Below are 17907 nucleotides of genomic sequence, written 5' to 3'. Positions count from 1 at the left end.
TTGGTGGTACTGTGCGTTTGTGGTGATTTGTTTTTTGAAATGGTAAGGGGAACACCGAGGTCAACCGGTGGGAGGTGGTCGGCAGCGTCAGGTGGGGATAAGAGACAGGGTTAAGCGGGTGTGGAAGATGGGGAACGCGCCTACATGCGTACGAGGTACATCCATACATAGGGCTATCTAGGGTAACGAGTACAGTGAGTACAGTGGACTGAGACGCTATGCTAAAGGTGAGAAAAGTGTGACCATGATTATCGCAGCGTTGGAAGGGTGTATTCCTGTGAGATAGGAAGGAATTTTGGTGTAAACGTATAGGGGAAACAGGAATCATGGACCATAGTTGCCCTCTGCCAATTAATATGACACGAGTAAGAGAGCATATATTGACTGAACATGTACCCAGCCAACTAGGACAGCCTCGCCTTCAGCACCTCAGAAGCATCCCTCAGGATGACCGCCGCCTGCGAAATCACCACCCTGTCGCCCACAACCTGTCTATACAGAATCTTCCTCCCCCCATCCTCTCGCCACATCTCCGTCCGCACCACATCGCCAGGATACACAGGCTTGCTCAGCCTCAACTTCACGCTCTGGAACCGCTTAAAGTCGCCGCCGGCAAACGTGTCGATGATGTGCAGCACACCCATTCCCACGGTACACGTACCCGTCAGGATCGGCCCCGGAAAGCCGCCTGCTTTGGCAACGGCCGGGTCGATGTGTAAGGGGTTCAGATCTCCCGACGCGGCGCGGTACAGGGCTCCTTGCTCTGGTGAGGTTTGGTATTCCACCACAGCGTCCGGCTTGCGATCTGTGGGCGTCGCGTGTGTGGCTGTGGCTGCACCGCGAGGTATCGGTTTCGTCGAAGCCCCAGCCCCGGGGACTTTCATGACGAAGGATGTCCACTCGCTGTAGCAGATCTCCACGCCCGTGGCTGCGTCGACGGTAGTGATGCCCACAGCGACGGTGACGCCAGTTCTTCGATCCACAATATCCACCACGCGTGCGGTAGTGTGTAGTGTCGCTTGCTTTGGAAACGTCCCCTTCATCTCGAGGTAGTGCTCGCCGTGGACGTGGTTGTGCGCCTGGAAGTTTGGGAGGAATTCCATCATCCCGTAGGTAACTTCACGCATGACTGAGATGACGGGGAGAGTGGCGAACGTCGGCACGGCCGCAAAGTCGGGATGTGCTTCAAAGCATCGCGACAGGTCTGTGCCCTTGACGCCCAGGGCGATGTTGTAGGTGATGATGTTGTTGGGGGTGTAGCTGCTCGTCACGCTCCATGAGCGTTTCTTGATGGCTTCGACGTCGATAATCGTCGCCATGGCTGCTCAATGACCGTGACAACAAGGCTGGCTTACGTCTGAGAACCAGACCTTTTGTACACCCAGGAACGACTGTAGTTTGAACAACGCGGTTATGTATACCCGAGAATGGTCTACCGAGGTCAGCTCGGACCGTAGCAAATAGATGGTCACACAGCTAGAACGGGGTCAATGCAGGTCGCCTTTTACAGAATCAAACAGAATCGATGTCAAGAAAACTATGTCGTTAATTTTTTTGGGTACTGACGAGAGAGGTCACGTTCATCCGGGGTAGAGCTCAACTCACGCAAGACAATATACCGGGAATAAACTCCACAGCTTTTTCCTCCACACCCAGAGCCTTACCGACAAGACACTTTGTGGGGGATGCGGGGTCTTACCACAACAAGATAGCCTTGCTTCCGAGGTCCATAGCACAGAAGGCCCGTTCTCCTTGAGGGCTCAAGATCCCTCAAAGTGTAGAAAATGATGCATAGCGTGTAGGTGAGAGTGCCAGAACCATTTGTACAGTCCTCGTCGACGTGCCGGTCGCATTTGTTTGTTTCCCCCCTCTCCTAGTTGCGTGATCGTGAACAACTCACCTCCAGCATGACCGACACACCCCCAAACTACCAGACCGTCCTCTCAACCAGGCTTTCACCGGGGACACTGCTGCTGGAATATAACCAGCCCAAGATCTCCAACGCCTTCACCCTCCAGCAATACCACGACTTGGCCGACGCCCTTCGCTGGGCACGCAATGTCCCCGAAATCAGGGTGATCGTCCTCACCGGCAAAGGGAAGCACTACTGCGCTGGGAAAGTGCTGCTCCCACCGGGCCAAGCAGGACCGACAATCGAGCAGGAAATCGAGGCAGGTCGTAAACTCGGGGACGAGCTACAGGGCCACCCGAAAGTGCTCATCGCTGCTGTCCACGGCGCGGCCATCGGATGGGGATGCACGCAGCTGTGGAATTTCGATCTGGTCTATGCTTGGGAGAAGGCCGCCGTGTTCCAGACACCCTTTATGAGTCTGGGTTTCGTCCCAGAAGGGGCGTCGAGTTGGAGTTTCCCCAAGGTCATGGGCAAACAGCGTGCCAACGCGCTGCTGTTGGCGTCCGAGAAGCTCAATGCGCGGGAGATGTACGACGCGGGAATGGTGACCAAGGTCATTGGGGGTGACACGGTCGACGCGTTCCGAGACGAGGTCTTCAAGATTGCAAAGAGAATAGGCACCTATAGCGCAGAGAGTCTAAGAATGGCCAAGGCGCAGGTCAATCGGCCTACCGTGTTAGCAGAGCAGCGAGAGGCGGGAATGTGGGAAGCGGTGGATCTCAAAGTGAGGCTGAACAGTGATGAGGCCAAGGCGGCGATGAAGGCTTTCATGGACAAGAGCAAGCCAAAGCTGTAATCAGTCTAATGTCAATGAATGTAATATGAGATGGCAGTTTTGTATGCAGTTTGGCTGTCAACAAAGGACACATGCGGGGCTGCCGGTGGTGATCGAGACGAGCCTTGCTGACATAATTACAATACGGTGGAGTAAAAGACTCTCGGTCCCGCACTCCGAAGGCCTCGAAATTTAATTTTCTCAAAATTCTCAAATGCGGTGGCGGACAAGATTTGGTGCGGCCAGTATCATTTGTGCCCACCTCACTTCCTCTTCCCCTCTTTCTACAGACAAGTGGAAGTACTCAAAGGACGGTCAACATGAGCAAACATAAACTCGAAGATGAGGCCGCTCTATTGGCCAAGCAAGAGCGCAAGAGGAGGAAGAGAGACCGCAAGGAAGCCCTGCGTTTACAAGACATCACACCGTCTTCAACTGAGGCCACAGCCAACTCAACCCCTGTCCCAGAGGCCAAGGAGGATACCACCGCCGATGTCAACGGTTCTACCGTCCCCAAGCCTGTATCAGCTCTTGGAAACCTTCGACAAACCGAAGTCGATAATTTCTTAAAGACACAATCCGTGCAGATCTTCGATCCACAGAATACAGATGTACAACCTATCCTCGCCTTCTCGCAACTCCCACAAGATTTGGCCTCTCAATTCTCGGACATCTTCTCCTCCTTCCAAAAGCCTTCGTCTATCCAGTCCGCCGCTTGGCCCTTCCTACTAGCCGGTCGAGACGTGGTCGGCGTGGCAGAGACAGGCAGTGGAAAGACCCTGGCATTCGGCCTGCCTCTCGTCGTCCGTCTGACCTCGCAAGAGAAAATGAAGGGTATCAGAGCAGTCATTGTGGCACCGACACGGGAACTTGCCATCCAAGTGTTTGAACAGTTGGATAGGCTTAGCAAAACAACCCACAAGCTCAAGGCCGCATGCATATACGGAGGAACCAACAAGGACGAGCAGCGTCGCAGCTTGAAAGGTGTAAATATCGTCGTGGCAACTCCAGGTCGACTAAAGGACTTCATGTCCGACGGCACGGTCGACGTCTCCAAGACGCGGTATCTGGTCCTCGACGAAGCAGACCGGATGCTCGATAAGGGCTTCGAAGACGACATCAAACAGATCATTTCCCAAATGCCGTCCTCAAAGAAGCGACAGACGGCCATGTTCACCGCCACGTGGCCGAAATCGATCCGCGAGCTGGCGGCGACGTTCATGCAGCAACCCGTCAAAATCACCATCGGGCGCGAGGACACCGATGACTCTGGAGAATTGAGAGCTAACAACCGGATCGTGCAGAAAGTCGAGGTCATTGACGGCATGGAGAAGCAGCAGCGTCTATTGCAGCTGTTGAAGCAGCACACGGCAGGTCCAAAGCGCAATGACCGCATCCTGGTCTTCTGCTTGTACAAGAAGGAGGCCCTCCGGATCGAGAACTTCATCCGGTCGCGCGGGTTCAACGTCGCGGGAATCCACGGAGACATGTCGCAGTCTGCGCGTATCAACAGCTTGGAATCGTTCAAGTCGGGCGCCACGACGCTCCTCGTGGCCACAGACGTGGCAGCTCGAGGCCTGGACATTCCGGAGGTGAAACTCGTCATCAACGTCACCTTCCCTCTGACTGCAGAAGACTACGTCCACCGCATCGGCCGCACGGGCCGCGCCGGCAAGGACGGCCTCGCGATCACATTCTTCACCGAACAGGACAAGGGCCTCGCCGGCGCGCTGATCAACGTCCTGAAAGCCGCCAAGCAGGACGTGCCCGAAAATCTGTTGAGGTTCGGCACCACGGTGAAGAAGAAGGTCCACAGCGAGTATGGCGCCTTTTATCGTGAGGCAGAGGAAGGGGAGAAGACGACCTCGACCAAAATCACCTTTGACGATTGATATATAAGATGTGTGCCTCTCTAAAATAGATCAAGTTTTTGTTGCATGGTTATTTCGTAGCTTTGCCGGTCGATTTTGTTGGAGATGGTTTCAAAAAGTTCGGAATCTTTGCAGCAAGGCGTTGTGGGAGGACGGATTCGAGGAGCTCCAAGAGGAATTGGCGCTCGGTGATGAGACTAGAAAATCATTCGATCAATCAATCAGATGGAACTGGCTAGACATGTGGACGAGACTAGATGATAACCCTCCCTAGAAACGAAATGCAATTGCAAGAGAGAAACAAGAGGGCAAAGACTCACATGGTAGAACCAAGAACCACAGCGTTGCTGGTCCAGATCCCTAGAAACTGCAGATCCAGCGACCCCTTGCCAGCGTCCGTGGCCGTAAAGGAAGCACCCACCCTCAGGCCCAGCATCACGAGCAGCGTGACGGCGATGCTCGCCTTCGCGGGCACCGCTTCCTTGAGCAGCATTGCGCCAGCCCGTCCCTTCTGCCCGGACTCGTCCACGCGTTGCGTGACCCAGCCCCTCAAAAACCACAAGCTCCACAGGATCCTCAGGGCCATATTCACCATGTTCGCGCCTACGAGGCCGACGCTCCCCAAATCCCACAGTCTCAACATGGCCCATGCCGCGACCCCGTAGATTCCCGTGAAGACGAGCATCCAGAGACTCTGGCTCCGCAGCTGTGCGGGAGAAGCCACGCTCGTGACGAACGCGTCGAGGATCCCGTTGACCGCCATAAGTGGGATGTAGTAGCAGTAGGTGGACAGGAGGAGAACTGTCGAGGGAGTGCGCCATTGCGGGGAGAGGACAAAGGGGATAACGGTGGGAAGGATTTCAGGAGCAAGGCTGATCAGGGGCAGAGAGAAGAGGAGGTAGACGTGGAGGGTCGTGTAGAGGTAGGATAGGCCGCGGCGGGTATTGTCGTTCTCCTGCGGGAGGCTCTTGTTTTGCGAGGCCGAAGATACCAGTTCTTTGTCACTGCTCGCCGGAGATGGGGAGAGAAGCCGTCCAAAAGTATTGCGACTACTCTCCTCCACAGGCTGAAAGACCAGACGCGCGAGCAGGCCGCCGTAGTTGGAGGCCAGAGCAAAGGCACCTTGGTCTGCCAGCGTGGAAAAGAAACTCATCATCAGGGCGTCGCCTTGGGTGAGGAGCAACTTGAAGATCGACTGCATGTACATGGTTGCCGCTAGGGAGAGGACGGTCTTGTGGAAGACTTTGAAGTAGTAGGTCTGGTCTGAGGAGGCCAAATGTATTCGCTTTGCTATGAGGCTGAAATGTTCAGCTCTCAATAGCTTTATGGTTGGGAGGAAGTACAGAGCCAGGAGGGTGATGGCGAATGCTGCCTGTCCCACGGCAAAGGGTAAAATCGACGGAGCGACGCCCTCCTGATGTCCAACGACCGCGAAAATACAAGCTGCAAGACATCTTGCCATTGCGGCACAGGTCTCTGCCCGCGCCCTGTCCCTGTATAGAGCTTTCTGCTGGATGACAACAAAGGCTGGTTCGGCAAAGAGTTCGACCAGCGTCGCCACTGCGTAGATTCGGAATGCAATCTCGAAGTAGGGACTGTCGAGGACTTCGTCCGATGCGCTCCGTAGATATGAGAGACCGAATAATGTGGAAATACCCAGTCCCAAGAGTACAGCCAGATGGGAGAGGTTGACAACAGTTTGTGTCTCGATCCCCACCGCATTTTGCTCTTGCTTTTCAGATGAATTGGCACTCGATGACTGTGCAGAGACGCGCGGCCGTTGTAAAGCCACACGAAGACTCTCTCGTGCAAAGTACAGACTGGTCACGGAGACAAGTTCGAGTTGGACGGCGATGCCCAACAACGATGGAGATAGAAAGCGAAGAAGGAACTGGTTGCCGAAGAATGTGAACGCTCTGGAGGCAACTTGGATCAAGATGAGCAAGAGGGTACCATTTCCAGGCTGGCGAGATGCTTCAACGCTTGACATGTCGAAGTCTTGAGATGGAATGAATCCTGGTGGTTGTGAAGAGGCTCTGAAAGTTGGTCGTCAGAGGAGGTGATCCTCAAGGAAAAACCGCTCCTGGAGGACCACTGTCAACTTGAATTGGTGAGCATGTTCACCGATGCCACTCAAGGATAGCACGTCGATAACCTTCTCCGCGAGAGTCAGCCTGGTTGAGATGTTGAAGGATCGGGAGAAACGTGGCCTTTCTAGTAATGCTCCGCTCAGCATGAATGGGGCAATATCTCCTCGTAAAAGACCGAGGAGTGATATGGCTCTATAAACTCTACCATACCACTAGATCAAGTGATGCCTCTTGCTTGTACTGTACATTAAATGTAGAGGCTACTTCGAGATTGACGCTGTCAAGGCGACAGCACGAGGTCTATCGGCAGTAGTCTATGACTTTGCCAACCCATCAACGCGCTGCAACGCACGGCGCATTTCGATATGGGGAGACACCTGATCAGGCTCACATTTCAATGCCTTTCGATCTACATCAGAGGGGTCGGTTCCCTGATCGACTGCACGACCTTGAAACCTGTTGTTCTCCGGTTGATGCTCCTTTGCGCCATTGCCCTTGTCCTGCCACATTTATGCCTGGTTGGATGGCCTTGGTCCATCAAGAAGCCTGATACGGCAATGATGATACATGTTCAACTTTTTCAGCTTAACCACTCTCATACCTCGTCCACGTCCATCTTCTCCACGACCACCAGGCTATCCGAGTCACTTCCACTGCCAATCTCATGCACAGTAACATAGCGTCCAATCTCCTCCTTTGTGATGACCTTTTCATTCAAAACCGCAGTCGTGCCTCGTGCAAACTTGTAGTTGCGTTCCTTCTTTACCCGCTCGTTTGGTTTGATGTAGTTTCGCAACAGCTGCGACGGTTTGTCCTTCTCAATCACACAAACATCGACGTTGCTCCCCGATCCCAGATCATTGAAGATACCGGCCAAGATTGCGTCTGAGCAGATCTTGATGGCCTCCTCTCTGTTGCAGTTTCTCTTCCACGTTGATTCGAAGACTGCCATGGCCGCAAGCGAACCGGAGCCCATAGTCACGTAGGGGAGCTTGTCTGTTGATCCGTGGGCATGTACGGTGAATAATCCCACACCTGTGGGATCAACACCCGCAACAACCAGGTAGGCACCAATATGGCCTTGGTATCTGAACAGGTGCTGCTTCAGCATTGTCATCACGGTGACCACGCGGGGTGTGCGGCCCGTGGAGAGGGAATGTAGTTCGAGATTGGAGGAGATGAGAGCGGTGGTGAACTCGGTGTCTGCTGCAGTGCCGGCACCAGCGCACCAGATATTGGGAGAGATATAATGCAGTTTTTCACAATTCTGCGCGAGGTCAGAAATGGTCACCGGCTTCGCCAGCCATAGTTAGGGGTGTACCGACCTTGTCTGCGACTATAGGTCCGCTTGTGGCTCTTGTGTCTGCGGCGATCTACTCAGCTAGTCAGGCGTGCGCAATTCTCACGAGCAGTTGTTGAAATTAGATTTGCTCACATACCACCACACCATTGTCAAATATGCACCCAACGATAGTTGTCCCTGTACTAGTTGCCTTTGGTAACGGAACACCCCGTGCATGGAGGGCTGCGTTGCGATTGTAGTTGCTGAAGTCGAAGCCGGGCATTCTTGCGGCGGAGGCGCAGAGCCGTTATTGGAGATAGTAACTGCGAAAAGACGACCGAGCTCAGATAAATTGTTTACGCGGAGATTGATGCTGATCGTAGGACTTGATGATCGGGGTGTCAAAACAGAGAGATGGGTGTACCAGGGAGAAGAAGCTGGAAGAGACAAAACACTGTTGGTTAGTGAGTGTGAAGGCAGCTTTCGTGATGCGCAATACTCCAGAGGACGCGGCAACGCGAGGACTCGCTGCTTAAAGCGGACGATTTACACTAGCCCAATTTAGTAAGACATCAGCCTTACATTCTTCTATGTAGTAGCATCAAGATAAGTCTTCTCTCCTCTCTACCTAGGTGATTATCTGTACTCAAGTTTGCTTTGTGGACTGCGTTGATGCCTGTGGGTTGTTTGAGATACCGCTGGACTCGGCAGCAAGGGTTTAGGCAGAGAATCCATCCAACAGACATCAGACGCCGCTGAAGTCCAGCCTTTATCCACCTCTTCAGGCCTTGGGCTCTATAAGCTCCTGCTCCTGCACTCCGCTGGCCTTCTCAGTGCTGGGAGCCCGTTGCCGAAGTTCATTCTCCTCGTCTTGTTGCGCAGCCTTCTCCATCTCCTCCTTCTCAGCTTCGGTGGCGCCAAAGTAGTGGATGGCAACCTGCTCGCCAAATTGGGCATTGATATCTTCCTAGAATACGGGTCAATACAAAGTTGGATATCCGAAGGAATCATGTTCGAACATACCAAGCTTCGGCCCTTGGTCTCAGGGCACATGAAGTAGACGAAGACCAGGTGGAAAGCCGTAGGGATGATCATGACCAAGAAGAATTTCCAGCCGATATTATTGAGCGCGATCGGACCCGCAACAAGCAGGATGATGTCTGCCAGGTAGAGACCACACATACCGACAGCCATACCCTGGCTACGAATATGCGTCGGGAATATTTCAGACCTTCCATTCCATGTCAGTAACCAGGATTGACTCCACTTTGGTCGACAGAGGAAGACTTACACATAGAGGAATTGGCTGGCGTCCATGAAAGTCGACCAGAAAGGTGTAATGAACTAGAAATTAAAGGTCAGTAAGAAAAGGAGCTCAAAAGGCAAATGCAGGTGCGTAATTTCGATAAGTGGAAGTTGCTGATTGAGAGCCAAAAACTCACCAAGAATATGAAGAAGACTCCGAATCCCAACGCCACATGGTTGTCGGTGCCTAAGTAGGTTGCTTGGATGGCAATTTCACAGATCAAACTGACAAGGATACCACTCAATCCTATGATCATGAATCTCCGTCGGCCGAATCTTTCCACGAAAAAGGCACAGAAGATGTTCCCAGGGAACTATAAGTATAGGTTAGTGTGTGAGAACAGACAAAAATCATCAGATCCATATAACTGGCGCAGATCTGGGAGACTTACGGTTGACAAGACCCATAAGGCACTGAGTAGTAGTGGCATATAACCCGTCATGCCGAGCTGAGTGTAAAGAATGACTCCATAGTTCGCGATGATCAAGACTCCCGTGAATTGGTTGTTCCACATGAGTAAAAAGGCCACGAGAGCCCGCCTCCGGTTGGGCGCTGTCTTGAACACTTCCCACTTGGAAGTGGTGGCTTTGATCTGATGGTCCAACTCAACCTGCTTCTTCATCTGATAGTACTCCTTGCGGGCAAGAGAGTCATGAGGGTCACCCTTCGACCTGTGCAGGCGCTTGATTACTTCGTGGGCCTCGTCGTACCGCTTGTGCATCATGAGCCAACGAGGGCTGTATGGCAGCCACGGAGAGCCCACGAGAAGGAGGAGGGCGGGGACCATCTGAAATGCGATGGGGAATCGCCATGGGAATGATGACTTTGAACCGCTTTCCGATACAAAGTATACTCCAAAGCCGATAAACCCAGAAAGAGTGTAGCCCATGGCGAACATAACTCCCTATGGATCGTCAGCAACGGCAGAATGAGCCACGAGACTGTTTGAAAGCGCTTACATGCATCGACACCATGAAGCCGCGACTTTCTGGTGTTGACACTTCGGCCTGGTACATGGGAATAGCCGTCACCAAAGCACCAATCTATAAGATGGTTAACACGGTCATTAGGCATTGAGACTGGAGGCAGGATCATCGAGCCCCCACAAGGTCGTCACGGAATCCCCGGAGACTTACACCAAGGCCGTTGATGACACGACCGACCATGAACATGGCATTGTTTACCGAGCCTGCGCAAATAGCTGCACCGATAACGAGGATGATTGCTGCCACTTGAATGGTGTGCTTGCGACTATACTTGTCGGCGAAGTAGGCACAGGCTGCTGCGCCAATAGCAGACCCAGCGGAGTTCACACCTAGACAAACGGGATGTCAGCACGTCTTCTTGTCTCTGCATGCGAGTTGGGGGAATCCACCATTGAAAGCACCGATATATTCAGTGGTTCGACCATAGCCTGGTTCGCCCGCAGGAGCAAGTTTCAGAGACTCGTAGAAGCTCGGCTGTCCTATCGTAGAGCTGAATGTGTGTCAGTCTGTTGACTTGAGATAAAACGAAATGAGCATGTCTTACCCTATAATGGCCATTCCATAGGAGCACGCCGTCGAACCCAGCGCAACGAAGATGACAACTGCCAGATTAAAGGCATTGGGAATGAGTTTCCCCATTATGAGACAAGACGTCTATTGAACGTATATACCCAACTTTGAGGCTGTGAGACTCTTCTGCAAATACAAAGGCGCCTTCTGACCAGAAGATAGAAAAAAACGGAGAACCGCCTGACAAGATTCAGACCGCGTGCATGAGCTTTATATCTCGACCTCGGGCGTGCTGATGGGAAACGCCGGATTGCAGGGACACGCCACGAGGTACTCGGTACATGGTCGAGTGGTGTCAACTGTTCTGCGAGTTAAGAGAAACAAAGGCAAATGGTTTGTCACAAAACACTAGGCATCCAGTCCTGATAGGGAGCAGTCCTGTAATTGATTGGATCTCCTAACATGCTTCCCTGGTCAGACTTTGAGATGTGGCCGAGGCCTAGACCTGCGGAAGGTCAGTAGAACCGTCTAAACTCAAGACGGAAGGGTTCCGACAAGGCCAGAAGCGAGAACCAGGTTCATGGACGCGATAGTGATTGGCTTATGGCCTCATGGTTCCAAGTCCAGCCTGCGGACTTTCGCCGGCGAAAGTGTGGAGGGTAGAGGATGAGGTCTCGAATACCCCAGGTTTGTGGGGAACCCACCGAGGTCAAAGTCTCGAAACGGTTAGGATTCTTGCAAGCGGCTTCTTGGACTCCGATGATGGCTGAACATGATGAACTCTGATAGTGTCTTAGCTAGACTGGCCTGACTGGGTAAAAGGGGGGTAATTTGACGAGTATCCTCGGCTAGGCGGTCAGGCCTAAAGATTCGCGCTCGATGAGGAGAAACTCATGGCAAAAACAGAGATTGGCTTCCTGTACCGAGTAGATATTGATTGAATGGGTATTTCCCCAGACCCCAAAGTGACGGGTGGCTTGCGCCACGTGTTGGCACTGCGAATCATGGCAACATCTTCCGGGTGTCAAGACGAGGACCAAGCATACAAGTAGTTCCACCGGAAGAGAGAGTCAGAGAAAGACGACTCGGAAGAAGGATCCATTTTTTCATCCACCACTTTCCGTGGAGATATGCAGCCCCCTGTCGGAAGCCCGTCTCGCCATGTTTGGATAGACTTGAAATATGGTCGAGAAACTTCCGAGGCGATATGAACGAACCTCCGAGGGGATTCTTCACTTGTACGTGCCAAGATGTGTGACAAGATGGATTTCCCAAAGGCTGTCCAAGAACCTCGCTGCTATGTGTTGTAAATCGCATGTGAATTTTGTTCCAGGTAGCTAAACGCAGGAAAGAAGGGCTCCGTGACTGAAGACTTCGTACACTTCGGCTTGTGTCTCATGGATCAAACTAGACGAGCTTTCAGTAGCGGCAAAGAGAACCTCAAAGACAAGCCTTAAATACGAGGCGATTGGCGTAGACAAGGAGAACAAGGACTACAAGCGACAGTGGCACCAGTGGGGGTTTTGTAAGTTGAACATCGTAGTTGGAGTTCCGGTTGGAGTTCCGGTTGTAGTGGTGCCAGTGGGGATTTTGTGCTCGGCAAGTCGGTAAAGGGTTGAGGGTTTGGGGTTGATCACCCACTGTCCACAGTCACAATCGCAGCCGTAGTCATTTGTCGCAGTGCAGTTGCAGTCCCACTGATTCGCCGTACGCTACGGTTTCGCACACGAACGCGATATCGCAATGCCTCGTCGCGACTTTTCATATTATTTGGTTTCCGCAGGCTGTCGCCTGGTCGGGTCAACAGTTACGCACTGCTCTTTTGTCCCATCAAGAAATGATGCGGATTTCCCTCGCTGCCTAAGTCTCTATGACTGTTCCTCAAAATTGCTGAACCCAAGAAAACCCCATCGGTTTGGAGGCCCAGGGCACTCCTGCGACATTCCTTTACCTTCACGACACCAACTCCAAGACGAAATCTTTCGAACACGCATGTCTCATCCCCCTTCTCGCCCACTGACGCAAGACGGTCGCTATCGGCCGAACTACCGCGACTGAGGATGGCGTTTAGTTTTTCGAACGCCGTGTCAAGCGGCTCACCTGTTGGTTCTCTTGGTGTAAATGTCAAAGAGGGAGCAGAATTACAAGAAATTCAGACAAACGAGCTGGGGTTTGCTGCCCTGAATGGCGAGTCGAAAGTTCAACTGCTTCCAACGCCATGGCCTGCCGACAGTCTTCCCCCTCCCTCGTCGTCATTACTCAGTGTCGCATCAGCCAGAGGCCTGCTAGCTGCTGCAGGGCCGGATGCCGTCTACATCACATCCACCACCAAGATCCGAGAAGCTTTCCGCTCTCCACCCCCTGAGAAGAGCCAGACGAGGCAATTCCAACCAGAGATCAGGCTACCATGTCCGCGAGTCTCTCATCTCGCGTTTTCCTGCGATGAGAGCGTTCTCGTTGTCTCGACCTCAGCGGGAATCGCAGCCTTCCAGGCTGAAACCTTGCAGAAGGGCAACCTAACTCCTGCGTTGGAGATACCCATCAACGGTCAGAACCTGCGAGTAGTTGCGCCAAATCCGGTCGTCGAATCTGCGGAGCTCTTCGCTATCATCACCGCCAATGGCGATCTCATGCTATTGGACTTGAAGGCTGGAGGTATTAAATCTGGCAGTGAAGGCAATGTGCTCAAGACAGGTGCAAGCTGTCTGTCGTGGAGTAATAGGGGCAAGCAATTGGTTGCAGGCATGGCGGACGGGACAGCAGTCCAGATGAAACCGGATGGCACTGTGGTTGCAAACATTCCCAAGTCAACAAGCATTCCGCCAGACTCGCACGTCTCTGGCATCTCGTGGCTCGAGAATGATACCTTCTTCATCATTTATACGCCCAACAGTACAGGCGACGAAGTTCCGCCATCAGAGTACTACATTGTGCAGAGGGAGCCTAAAACAACAAACTACACATTCCAGAAACTCCCAGAGATCCTGCCGCCATTCGGGATGGCCAGATTACCTGCTTTCCATTTCATCTCGAGACTGAGAAACTTTCCGCCCCATATTCAAGACTTGTTAATAGTGACTGCCACGACCGCTACGGACGTCGGGCTGATATCCAAGTCGGACCAAGCCTTGTCACAAGAAGATCCAGTCGTTTCAGCATTTACTTTCACCACGATCGAAGATGATACGAGACGCGCTCAGCTTCCCCTATCCACAACTTTCCAGGACACTTCGCCTATCGGTATGATAGTGGACTTGTCCAGTTCTGAAAAGGTTCCGAATCCGATCCCCTCAGACCCGGAAATTGAAGAGACAGCTGGACCTGTACCGTGTCTGCTCGTTTTGAATAATGAAGGTATTCTAGTGGGCTGGTGGATTATATACAACGAATCGGTCCGTTCAAAGACTCTTTTCTCTGGGTTTGCGTCTGTACAAGCCGCAAAGGAAGGCTCAGCACCTGCCGTTCGGTCCCCATCACCAGCACCAGCCGCTGCCGCTGCGCCCTCCTCTACATCTGGTGAACCACGTTCTACTGGTCCTTTCGGACAATCTTCAAGTGGAGGCTTTGGCATGCCAATAGCCCCGGCACCCTTCGGTGCCCCGTCTGCAAAACCATTTGGGACTTCCTCCCCAATCACATCTGACAAACCTTCATGGGCCAGTACGGGATTTGGCTCTACCGCTGGTGCAGCATCGACACCGGCCTTTGGAAAGGCTGCATTTGGTTCAGCTACACCTATGGGAGCGGCCAATCCCCCTGCCTTTGGATCAGCGAGTGCCTTGGGAAGTCGAGCCTCCGCTTTCGGACAGCCCTCGACGATCGGAGGGACACCTGCATTTGGACAGACTTCTGCCTTTGGTCCCGCTTCCACCTCGAGCCCGTTTGCGAAAGCTGGGGTTGACTCCAGCAGCTCAGGCTTTGCCTCGTTTTCAAAAGGAGGAGGCTTTGCTTCTTTTGCGGGAGACGCCTCAGGGCAAGGCAGCCAAAGTCCTTTCGGTGCCGCAAGTAGGACGGCTCCCTTTGCTCAAGCACCAGGGAATGTATTCAGCTCCAACAAATCCCAAGATTCACCCTTTGCAACCAAAAAGCCTGGTGATACCCTCAGCTCTTTTGGGTCGGCAAATGCTTTCAAGGTGCAGTCCTCATTCCGGGGGGATGGGACGGCGAAAGACGACCTACCACAGCCCAAAGAACCAAGTGGCTTTTCCTTTGGATCCTCATTTGGCGATATGCTAAGCGACAATAAATCCGCACTGTCGCCCACTCACAACAAAGAAGAGGAAATGGACGAGGAAAGCGGACCGACTGAGGCCGAATCTGATAGAATTCAGGATATGTCGACCCAGAGATCTTCACCCGAGATCTCAATGAAACCTCCTCAGACATTGGTCACTCCTCCTTCCACCCTTACGCAACCCAAAACTACTCCCGTGCCAGCTGTGTCCACAATATTCGGCCCGCCACCGAATCAAAGTACAACTCCATTGGCCCAAAATAACACCCCGGGATGGTCATTCAACCCCTTGTCCTCCACAACTCCCAAAGAAACCCCAAAGCCCTCTCATTTGGCCATGTTTGGCTCTCAACCCATAACCAAAGAGACACCAGCCGTCGTACAAAAGAGCGTACCGGCATCTACTTTCAATTTTATGGGAGCACGTCCAGAGATCAAGAAGGAACCTGCAAGCGAGGACGAGCCTGTTGATCTCAAGACCATTCCTGAGGCACCGCTTCCTCCGGATACCGTCAGCAAGCCGCGATATGTATCGGGGGAGACATCAGCTTCATCACATGCATCGAAAACACCGCCGGACGACGCACCTCTACCGCCAGACTTCCTTCCAGTGCCCAGGGCAGGTCAGGTAGAAGAGGCCAACCCAGAACTACCGGAGGACGACGAAGAAGATGACTTCAGTTCCGACTTCGAGGACGAAGGAGAGGAAGTCGAAGAGAGTCCAGAGGAGGATGTTACAGAGGAACCAACAGAGCATCTAGAGACATCTCCGGAGAGCTCGTTCAAGAGCGGCGACAGGAGTCCAGAAACAAGTCCTACGGGTGGATTGTTTACAAAGGTTACTCCAGCCTCCACAGCTCCCAAACCCGCCAGACCGCTCTTCGGCGAAGTTGGTGCTGGACCTGTTTTCGCACCCCCCAAACCACAAGAAAGTCCACGCTCGCCCAGCCCCGTGAGGCAGGCCTTTTCGATCGATGGTCTTCGAGCAGATACCTCGAGATCGGTTAGTGCACCGGCGCATCCTCGATCCATCATCGATCAACGAAAAGCCGAATACCAGAGATCTGGACTAGCCGCTCAAGCTGCGAGGACCAGGGAGGAAGAGGCAGCCAAGGAGAAGGCTCGTCGCGAAGCTCTTGCACGGGAGAAGGCGCAGGCGGATGCTGAGGAGCTCGCACCGCTCGAGGATGACGAGGATGAAAGGCTACGCCAGGAGCTGGAGAGGCCCGTTACTCCCTCTGAAACATTGGACGATTTCGTCACATATCAACCCCGACCCCGCGAGGAGACACAAAAGACTGGCATACCGGCACAGATCGAGCGGCTGTACTCGGATATTAACTCAATGGTATACACCCTAGGTATCAATTGCCGCTCGCTCTCAGCGTTCCTGCAATACCAGCAACCCGAAGCAACCAATCAGTCATGGCCAGCCGTGCTCAAGTCTGAGACACCACTGGATGCGTTGAATGATGAGCTTCTATTGACAGATATTGCAAGATTGCGCGAAGGATACGCGGTGCTTTCAGATATGCTGGCGGACTGCCGTGTAGGAGACTACATTGAGAAATCCGAACAGGCGCAAGCTCTGATGAAGCGCGAGGTCTTCGACTTGAGGAACAAGCTCATATCCATACGCAAGACGTTGCATAGTCTGTCAGCTAGCGACGGTGCAGTGAACGCACCTCTTACTGCCGAGCAGGCTTCCATCCAGCATGATCTTCGCAAAACGTTTACGTGTGTGCAAACACAGATGATTCAGGTTGAAGATGGGCTTTCCGTTCTTCGCGCGAAGCTCGCACAAATAGCTCCAGCCAATGGCACCAGCCAACCAGGTGCTCTGGGACGGGCGGCGTCACGCAAGAAGCCGACTGTGGAAGCTGTGACCAAAACTGTGGAAAAGATGATGTCAATGGCGGAACAGAAGAGTGCAGATGTCGACGTTTTAGAAGCGCAGCTCAAAAAAATGAGTGTGTCCCTTGGAACTTCAACGGTCAACAATGGTGACTTGTCCAGCGTCGTCCCAAGCACTCCTCCCCATAGCCGACAGATGGGTAGCGTGGCCACACCGAAAAGTGCAGGCAGTGTCTATCATACGCCAGACTCTAAGTTTGGCAGCAGCACGCGTTCAGCCCGAGGTTTCAGGACGAGTCAGAATGGAGGATTGAATATGATCTCGGTAGAGGACAAGCAACGATGGCAGGCAAAGGCGCGTCGTCGCAAGGACGCTGCGATCATGTTGAAGGAGGTGTTGGGAGAGAAACAAAAGGGAATTATCAAGGGCACCAAGGGTTGATGAATTGGACAGGAGGTTCCGCCACATACTGATGTGGTATTAGGGAGATCAGGAATCTGTACTGTCGACAATATTTGCCGTCTTGGAAATGAGATGAACTTGCTGTATTTGTATAAACCGAGGACACCGGCTAATATCACGTGACGGTATTCGCGATGGCGCGTGGCTTGGCAGTAATGCAATCAAAACTTCCCCCTCCCGCGCCGTTTGGTGCTTCGAAATTTGTTCATTATTCATCTTTCCCCAGTTCACCTGCCGCTCGTACGAGGTCACGGAGGTACCACGCCATCATCGCCCCCAATTCCCCTTGTCAACCTTGCAACTTCTGCATTTTCAAGGAGGCCGTCGATCGTCTTGCGATCATTTCAACCTCAACCCTTACCCCATTTCCTCATCCCTTCAGACTCTTTCGGGGCCTCAAGAACCTCCTTCGCTCGTCCTCTCTTGTATTTCTGCTCTGCGGTTCCTCCCCTGACCCTTTTACCACCTGGACTCTGCTACAGTCTCTACCTGCACTTTCAAGCTCCTCTCCTGTGCTGCCGCCTGAGTCCAAAGTCTCACTGCCCATCGTTCCGAATCCGAACCTGCTTCTCGTCGCGTCGCGTCCTTCCTCCTACGATCTTGGGCGTCTGAGTTAAGTACAGA

General features: G+C 52.9%; 7 protein-coding genes across 7 annotated transcripts; 3 read left to right on the top strand and 4 right to left on the bottom strand.

Annotated features, from left to right (window-relative positions):
- Positions 1-404: 404 nt before the first annotated feature.
- AYO20_10880 (hypothetical protein) lies at positions 405-1319 on the bottom strand (the record flags this gene model as incomplete). Its single annotated transcript, XM_022649136.1, has 1 exon — positions 405-1319. One exon carries the CDS (start codon positions 1317-1319, stop codon positions 405-407), a length of 915 nt encoding a protein of 304 aa, XP_022494919.1.
- A 588-nt stretch (positions 1320-1907) lies between these two features.
- Positions 1908-2708, top strand: AYO20_10879 (hypothetical protein; the record flags this gene model as incomplete). Its single annotated transcript, XM_022649135.1, has 1 exon — positions 1908-2708. One exon carries the CDS (start codon positions 1908-1910, stop codon positions 2706-2708), a length of 801 nt encoding a protein of 266 aa, XP_022494918.1.
- Positions 2709-3007: 299 nt separating this feature from the next.
- Positions 3008-4579, top strand: AYO20_10878 (hypothetical protein; the record flags this gene model as incomplete). Its single annotated transcript, XM_022649134.1, has 1 exon — positions 3008-4579. One exon carries the CDS (start codon positions 3008-3010, stop codon positions 4577-4579), a length of 1572 nt encoding a protein of 523 aa, XP_022494917.1.
- Positions 4580-4628: 49 nt separating this feature from the next.
- AYO20_10877 (hypothetical protein) lies at positions 4629-6548 on the bottom strand (the record flags this gene model as incomplete). The annotated part of the gene is made up of 2 exons (XM_022649133.1): positions 4629-4755; positions 4879-6548. The coding sequence occupies 2 exons, from the start codon at positions 6546-6548 to the stop codon at positions 4629-4631; spliced, it is 1797 nt and encodes a 598-aa protein (XP_022494916.1).
- Positions 6549-7243: 695 nt separating this feature from the next.
- AYO20_10876 (hypothetical protein) lies at positions 7244-8213 on the bottom strand (the record flags this gene model as incomplete). The annotated part of the gene is made up of 3 exons (XM_022649132.1): positions 7244-7915; positions 7974-8021; positions 8088-8213. The coding sequence occupies 3 exons, from the start codon at positions 8211-8213 to the stop codon at positions 7244-7246; spliced, it is 846 nt and encodes a 281-aa protein (XP_022494915.1).
- Positions 8214-8711: 498 nt separating this feature from the next.
- Positions 8712-10861, bottom strand: AYO20_10875 (hypothetical protein; the record flags this gene model as incomplete). Its single annotated transcript, XM_022649131.1, has 9 exons — positions 8712-8897; positions 8954-9161; positions 9222-9274; positions 9373-9549; positions 9628-10140; positions 10196-10279; positions 10373-10551; positions 10612-10712; positions 10767-10861. 9 exons carry the CDS (start codon positions 10859-10861, stop codon positions 8712-8714), a joined length of 1596 nt encoding a protein of 531 aa, XP_022494914.1.
- Positions 10862-12792: 1931 nt separating this feature from the next.
- On the top strand, positions 12793-17262 carry AYO20_10874 (hypothetical protein; the record flags this gene model as incomplete). The annotated part of the gene is made up of 1 exon (XM_022649130.1): positions 12793-17262. One exon carries the CDS (start codon positions 12793-12795, stop codon positions 17260-17262), a length of 4470 nt encoding a protein of 1489 aa, XP_022494913.1.
- Between the last annotated feature and the right edge of the window lie 645 nt (positions 17263-17907).

Source organism: Fonsecaea nubica, assembly GCF_001646965.1.
Source record: "Fonsecaea nubica strain CBS 269.64 chromosome Unknown Scaff124, whole genome shotgun sequence".
NCBI lineage: Eukaryota > Fungi > Ascomycota > Eurotiomycetes > Chaetothyriales > Herpotrichiellaceae > Fonsecaea > Fonsecaea nubica.
This window is presented reverse-complemented; position numbering and strand designations above follow the sequence as displayed.